The sequence below is a fragment of the Temnothorax curvispinosus genome, unplaced genomic scaffold, assembly GCF_003070985.1.
Source record: "Temnothorax curvispinosus isolate PA1 unplaced genomic scaffold, ASM307098v1 QBEX01016800.1, whole genome shotgun sequence".
Classification (NCBI taxonomy): domain Eukaryota; kingdom Metazoa; phylum Arthropoda; class Insecta; order Hymenoptera; family Formicidae; genus Temnothorax; species Temnothorax curvispinosus.
This window is the reverse complement of record NW_020226580.1, coordinates 1,160,338-1,168,876: the sequence shown is the minus strand read 5'-3', so window position 1 is coordinate 1,168,876 and position 8,539 is coordinate 1,160,338. Positions and strand designations below refer to the sequence as shown.

The following is an 8,539-nucleotide window of genomic DNA, read 5'->3' as shown; positions in this document are numbered from 1 at the left end:
TGATGGTATTAATAATAAAAATTGAAATAATTGTTATCATTAAATATCATATTTTGCAATTACAAATTTATTATATGTATAATTTTTATCATTTGTGTTAATATTTGAGATTATATTTAAATGTACAATAAATATACTTTTCTGGTTATAGATAAAATTATTTATTGACATATTTGTGATTGCGAAGTAAATAGAATGTCCGTTTAACGTTACTATAATGATAAGCTGATTTAATTACGAAATTTGTTGGGTGACTATCATGCATAAATTGATATATTTCGTTAGAATTTATTTAATTAAAGTACAGGAATCATCTATAACATATTTATGTCAATAGAACTTTCTTTCTGTATATGTCACATTAGTCACATAAATATAAAGAGAGTATGTAGGAGAGGAGAAAAAACAATAAACACAGTAAGAATTCAAAGTTTATGCGAGGAGACCAGAATCAATATATTATACGTATTCTGTTTAAGAAATCTAAAAATAATTTGTTAGTACTTTTTCTTCAATTTTTCCCCGAAAAATAAAGTAATTTATCATCATTAATCATTATTGTTCAATTTATTTGATATATGCTGTAAGTACATATGCTATATGAGGATCACGCACTCATAAAGCTTTCAAGATATATAGGAGTATGTACATCGATAAACATATTCTCAAATATGGTAGATATATTACATTATATCTATACGTAACTTAACTTTTTATTTATTTTTTATTAATTTATCGGGCTCGTAACTTGAGCAGTGAATTACAATGATCGTTTCTTATGCAATTTTCGCAATTCGAAGAATAAATTTTGTTATATAATAACACAATATATCTACCACAATTTCCAATAAGTATCGCGCCTAATACGCGCGGACCGACCGTGACTCATTTACGCGACGCAACGAGTTGCGAGTATAATTAATTACGTAGCATATAATTTACTTGCGATAATAAGAGGTCACAATTTAAATTAATCAAATTAAATTAATCTTGTAAATGTAAAAAATTTACTGTATTATTTAATGGTATTTAACAATTTAGTATTGCTTTACATTTTTTTCATCAATATTGTATCTTTGTGTGAAAGTAATATTCAATAAACTACAGGATTAATTACACATAATCACATTAAATTGGGAGATACAGTCGTATTTATAGATGCTTTACACAAAAATCACGACGGCAAAATTACTTTTTTGATATTTTGCCAGGTGTTAGACGAGTGACAATAGAGCAGTTGCGTTTGCGTGACATATATCACGCGTGTCGTGTGACGATATTAACCAATTGCTAGCTAGAGAAAAAGGCATTACGTGAGGGGACCAAGAGCAAAGAATGTATTATCAATTTAAAAAACATGTGACACTATATAGTTATTGTAACTCAAAATCTTCTTTTCTATTTTAATTTTATAATGCGAAAAAATGTATGACGAGTTCTATACAATTTATCCTTCTCTTGATAAATCTACTTTAGTTTCTTTTTTTAAAATGTGTCTAAAATAGAAATTTTTAAAATGATTATTTTAATTGTTTATTTTATTGTTCAATCATTTGGTTTTAATTGTGCATTTTACGTTACTTAATCTTATTTAGAATTGCAATTAAAGGAAGAAGAATGAGACAATACTAAATTCATTTATCATAAAAATAATTCTATATAACAATAACAAATAAGATGTTTGTATATTAATTTTAAGTTTTTGATATTATTTAATAGAATTTGATTAATATATTTTTCTTGATTAAAAGAAGAAATGGTACTATTGATACATATATAAAACGATAAATATATATATTAAACATGTAAATTAATAATCAGCTGAATTAAATAAATATATAGTTTTTGATAAATTACATGAATATAATTTAGGTTAATTTTTGAATTTTCTTTTGTGCAGGGGTGCTTTTCGATTTTTTAAAGTTAACTTACTTCTTTGGTGGTGGGAGAAACGTGAATATACCGTTGCAAAAGTTTTCTCAAAATATGCAGCAGCTCATCCGAATAAAGTCGCTTACATTTTCGAGGACACAGAATGGACGTATGAACAGGTAATATCTGACTCATAGACCGCTTGTATTCGTACATTTGCACCGCACCGTACATTTAGCACTTGCGTCGGTGATTGTAAAGACGAGTAGAATTAATTAACTGATGACACGTTATTACAACCGCTGTACGTATATAAGTTTGAACTTTAAATAAATTATTTAAAGTTCTTTGGAAAAATATATTATTAAGACGATGTTCATGAAATTATTAAATTAATCAAATTTTAAGCGCAAAAATATTAGTTTGCGAGTACTTCAAATATATATTTTTTAATTAACGATGTCTTATATAAGAAATAAGAACGCAATTAAAAAATACTATAATTTAGTAATAAAGAATTAATAGAAAAAGCTAATCAAACTCTTGATTATTTAGTTTTGAATTATATGCGTCTATAATAATTTTTTTACAAATATGCATTGCACACAGTTGGAGCACTACAGCAATCGCGTGGGACGTTACTTTCGCACTAGGCCATTTTCTCATTTTGATAGTATAGCTGTCTTTATGGAAAATCGTCCTGAATACATCGCTACCTGGTTGGGTCTTAGCAAAGCTGGTTTCGTAGCGGCTTTAATTAACACAAATCTTCGACGTGATGTACTTCTGCACAGCATTAACGCTGCTGGTTGCAAAGCTGTCATTTTCGGATCGGAACTTAAGGATGGTGAGTTCTTTGCTTTGAATTGTAAACAGGTATTTGTAATTTAAAGAATTAATAAAAAATTAAAAGCCAATTAATGTAAAAATGTCAGTAACATGGCATTTATAAGCATATCATTATTGTTAAATTTGATATTTTATAAATATATTATTACTGTTAAAAATTATCATAAAATTCTCATTTTTTCACAATTATAATTCACAAATTAAAAAGATTATATAGACGATTGATATAGACGACTTTCTTGCTAATTATAGAACATATATAGAACACTCATATACATATTACATTCTAACGTCAATATCTATGTTCTTAATCATATGATTATACTACTAAGTTAACCGTAACTGGATTTTCTCTGGCAAATATACTTTCTAAGTGCACTTTCTATGTTATGAGTGGAAATATCTCTAAACTCGTTTGCATTGCACATATTATTAAAGCGTATCGTGTGCAGCGATCCGTGACATCAAGGATAAAATACCCGACATTGAGCTTTATCAATGGTCCGAGTTGACGGACACGCCGATTTTGGAAGGTGCAATCAATATAAATACGGAAATCAGCAGTATTGACCCTGGGTCTCTCTTCGTTCAACTTGACTATGTTAATTCCCGAGACAAATTGATTTATATCTATACATCTGGGACGACGGGAATGCCAAAGGCTGCTGTTATCAATAATTTAAGGTGAGGTTTCGTGGATTGATTAGCTATATGCAAAAAATCATTAGAATGTTAAGTGTACGAACTTATCGACGAACATACTACGTGTGTGTGTGTGTGTGTATATATATAATTTAAATATAAGATTTTTTTACCTTACGCATGTATAAGACCATACTGATAAAGAAACTAGTAATGTCTTTTAAATCAACGTTGGTGTTTTTATAGAATTAAATTTTTAATTTGTGCTTCATTTATTAACTATATATTTATATGTTATTATTTATTATAAGTAACAATAAGAAATTAATAGTATAAAATTAGTAGTTTGGTCTTTGTCTTATTTTTTTGTTTGTATGCTTCTTTATGTATAGCCACGTCTCGATGGTCGAAGCTCATCTAGCTGCGTGTCTACTTTAATAAACTCTAATAAACTTTAATCACAGACACTACGTTAATAAACTTCAATTAGAATTATCGCCATGCTAAGAATAAATATCTTAAATACTACGTTGATAAATTCTGTTTAAAATTTTCACTAATTGTAAGTATTGAGGCTTAAATAGGAAAAAATGTATTTACTTATTATCATATTGTTAATAATATATAAGCTAATTTGTGAAAATTTTACATTTATTTTCTAGTGTTATTAAAAGTCAGTCCATAACATTAATATAAAATATTTTTCTGCATTTATTTGTATACGTATTGTTTCAAATTGAAAAATAATAATTATTAATAACTTGTGTATACTATTTTTGCGTTTCCAGGTACATGTTAATGACATGTGGCGTGAACTCGATGCTTAATCTACACTCGGATGATCGAATTTACAATCCTCTACCTCTTTATCACACCGCGGGTGGTATACTTGGAGCTGGCCAAGCACTCATGGGAGGCGTCACTGTCGTACTTCGTAGAAAATTTAGCGCGACCAAGTATTGGTCGGATTGCATTCATTACGAATGTACTGTAAGATCACTCTATTTTTTTATATAATTTTATAGTTCTTTAATTTTATCATTTTTTTGGAGAGATTGTAATTAATTGTTGCAAAAAATTTTGATTTAGATAATGCTGACAAAATAAAATTGACTAATATCGACTAACCAAGTATTCACATCGTGCAAACTTCTTTAAAACAGTAATTTTTGTCAAACAAATAATTTATCCAAAAGAGCAAACGCGAGAGTTCAAAAAGAATAATTGTAAATTGCCACAAATTATTATTAACTAAAAATACTATTTTTTGTTATTTTAAAGTTCATTTTTATTTACTTACTTTTTAAATCTAATACCAAAAGTTTCCAAACAACTGATTGATTATATAATTTATCTTTAATAAAAATTTTTTAGTGTTAGGTACTGCATGTATTTAATTTTTAATTAATAATATAATACCTGATAAATCTGTTTTTCTATTTTATATATTGAAAGAAATTGATGACATTGTTCTATAAAAAAGTCGGGAATTCCAGGATTTCTCAGTACCTCGACATTTCATCTTTAATAATGCTTTTTAATGTTTCTTGCGTTTACAAAGATATATGTTAAAAATCTTGTTTAATGAAACTAGACAGAATCGTGTCATAAGAACTTTATATTATACTCTATTACATTTCTGTAATAAGAAAGGATGTAAACAAAGGATATATTCTCGGAAAATGTTATATATGTTCTGAGATTTTATCAAGAAATTGGGAGGATTCCTCTTATCAAGGATTAAAAATATCCTTCTTAAATTTATTTATATTTTACTAGTTCTGGAAACAATTTTTTTTTATAAATATTACAAGAACTAAATGTGTAGAATTTACTATTCATGTAAATTTAAAATAATTGTTCTTTTCCATTACTATTTCTAAAGCTGAATTAAAAGTTGTTTAAATCATCAATTTTTTGAAATCCGATGGCACTACAAATTGTGTCCAAATTAAAAAATAATTACTCCTGTATTTTTTTATTACTACAGAAATCATCCTTTTTTTTATTAAATAGGATATTTATAGATCCTTGTATTGATTACTTTTACAACTATCGGTTTATACAGATAAAGCCATTAAATGCAACAATATATTATTAGTATTAAATGTGCAATATTTTATATTTATATGCTATTAATTTATGTTGAGTTATATAAGAATGTGAAATATGTTAATTTTTACATTATAGTAAATTTTGAAACTATTAAGTTTCGAATATTCAACTTTAATAATAAAAATTGTATTTTTATTTTAGGTAGCGCAATATATTGGAGAGATCTGCCGTTTTCTGCTTACAGTCCCACCAAGCGAGTGCGATACGACGCATAAAGTACGACTAATGTTTGGAAATGGTCTGAGGCCGCAAATTTGGGAATCTTTTGTCAAGAGATTTGGTGTGAAGCAAATAGGCGAGTTTTATGGAGCCACTGAAGGAAACTCAAATCTCGGTAACTTATCTGTTTAATTAGATTAATCTCAGAAAAATTTTGTTATTTAAATCCATAATCTTAAATATGATACATTTTGGGCACAAATAATAATTATTTTTCTTCTGCGTAAATAATAAATTTATCTTTGTTAGAAACGATGTGTTAAAGTTTCGTTTAATAAATAAGTAATTATTTACAATAATTAGCAATAACTGTTGACTTAATATTTTATAATTGTCAAGTGTATAGTTATTTTTAGAAATATTTGTATAATTTACAGTCAATATTGACAATAAAATCGGTGCTGTTGGTTTCATACCAAGATATGCTAGTAATTTGTATCCAGTTGCATTGTTAAAAATTGATGAAGAGACAGGAGAGTTATTGAGGGGGTCAGATGGATTCTGCATACCATGTAAACCTGGTATGTATCACTAAAATTTTATGTTACAAAAAATACGATAAAGAATTTAATATTTTAGAAAAAAATTTTTCCTCTCACGTTAATGCAACGGATTTAGTTTTATTTGTTATCAGTATATCAGAGTACAAGAAGATTTTCTATCGTGTCTTTTTCCATAATTTTTTAAAGAAATTGTATGCTATAATAATATCTCTAATATAATTAGATATTATTATGGCATACAATTTCATTAGTTCCAATTTATTATTAATAAACATATGTTATTAAAAATAATAAATTCACAATAACATTCAGCAGTTAAATACATGTATATTTCAGTCAAATATATATCTACTATATTTCTTTTTCTAATACTTTTAACACAATTGTATTATTTTTATATTATTTGTTTAGGTGAGCCTGGCGTTTTTGTAGGTAAAATTAATCCAAAGAAAGTGGTAAACGACTTCAGCGGATACGCGGATAAAAAGGCTTCAGAGCAAAAGATTATACATGATGTCTTCAAGAAGGGCGATCGCGTTTTCAATTCTGGTCAGTGTTAATATAAAACATAGCGCAATCTATTTACATGATTCATCAAGGATAATTATATATAATTTAATTGAATTTTCCGAACAGGTGATATTTTAGTTATGGATGAACTCGGATACTTTTACTTCAAGGACAGAACTGGCGATACATTTAGGCACGTAGGATACTCTTAATACAAAAAATTAACATACAATCAGATCTATTTAACAATTATTACTATAAATATTTTTAAAATGTAATATTAGTAAATAAATAAAAATTTGATTAATTACATTATGTCGCTCTTGAAATTGAAATATTAGGTGGCGAGGTGAAAATGTTGCTACCTCGGAAGTAGAAGCCGTCATAAGCAACGTGATAGGCCTCAAGGATGCAACTGTATTTGGTGTCGAGGTAAATAACATTTAAATCCATTACTCACTCATAAGATAATCAGTTTTGATTGAGAAAAAAATAGAAATATATATAATAAAGCATAGTATCAATTCATATTGAATAAACAATTGTTTTAGAGTTTTAAAGAAAATGTTATTGATAAAAATTTCTTATTATTCATACATATGCGTTTGCAGGTGCCCGGAAACGAGGGTAAGGCAGGAATGGTGGCTATATACGATCCAGAAAATTCCTTGGACTTGAAGGGATTGGTCGGAAAATTGAAGAAAGTTTTGCCGAACTACGCCATACCTCGTTTTATTCGTATTCTGTCAGAATTGCCTATGACTGGTAAAGAAAACCTATTTAAACCCACTTTATATTAGATTGTATTTAATAATTTGTATTTAATAACACAACTTATTTTGTATACAGGAACGTTTAAATTGCAAAAGAAGGATCTCCAACAAGATGCTTTTGACATTAAAAAAGCAAGTTTCCCCTTATTTATTCTAATTCTTTAAAATAGAAGTGATAGTTATAAGAATAATTATTTTTACAGGTTAAAGATCCAATTTATTTCCTCAACAATGATACCTACGTGAGAATGACTGATGAACACTACAATAATATCATCAAAGAAAAAATTCGATTATAATTCTTTTTCGCGGCACACTTTTTCGCGGAAAAACATCCTTTAATTTTAAGATAAAATGGGAAATTTGAACTTAGAATAAAACGTTTTTTACGATATTAAGTTTCCAGTGTTAGTTAAACTATATTTAGTGATTACTATTTTGTGAACCAATAAACTATCAGGCATGTCTTTTTTCGCAAACGTGTGTGTGCGGAAGCACATGTTGTTTCAAAGAAGAAATGACATGAGGTATTTTCCATTAAGACATTTATATCATGACTGATACTTTATAATTTTTGAGTTACTTTGTATATTAGAATAATGACAATGTGACGAATATATACTCCAGTGTGAATTGCAAAATAGCATAATAGATAATTCACTCAATTAGTAAAAAGATAAGAGAGAGAAAGAAAAAATATTTTTTTTACAGTTATACTTTACATAGTTATACTTTTTCATAGATAGTACTCCTTACTTTATGTTATTTAAGTTTAGAAAGAAATAATTAAGACAAAAAAGAACAGTGTCCAAGAAAAAACAAGAATAACATCTTGTTCATTAGATTTTATCGTTAATTAATTGAAGATAAGCTTTAAATTAAAAAACATCGAAAATTTGCACAAACGCAACGGTTGATATCTTGCTTTCTTTCTGTGGATAAAAATCTGTAATTGTAATGTCGACATGACGTAATTATAATATTTACATAAGTTAACTATAATGTTGACATAAGTTGTACATTAGTCGACTCGCGTTAAGTTAAATTCTGTTAACT

General features: G+C 27.3%; 1 protein-coding gene across 1 annotated transcript; it reads left to right on the top strand.

The window, feature by feature from the left end:
* Window positions 1–1,889: 1,889 nt before the first annotated feature.
* On the top strand, window positions 1,890–8,363 carry LOC112466994 (long-chain fatty acid transport protein 4; the record flags this gene model as incomplete). Its single annotated transcript, XM_025035394.1, has 12 exons — window positions 1,890–2,051; window positions 2,482–2,719; window positions 3,174–3,405; window positions 4,152–4,353; window positions 5,620–5,812; window positions 6,075–6,218; window positions 6,612–6,749; window positions 6,837–6,903; window positions 7,052–7,142; window positions 7,322–7,475; window positions 7,560–7,615; window positions 7,687–8,363. Coding segments are annotated over 12 exons (1,773 nt in total), but the record flags the coding sequence as incomplete, so codon positions are not given.
* Window positions 8,364–8,539: the final 176 nt, after the last annotated feature.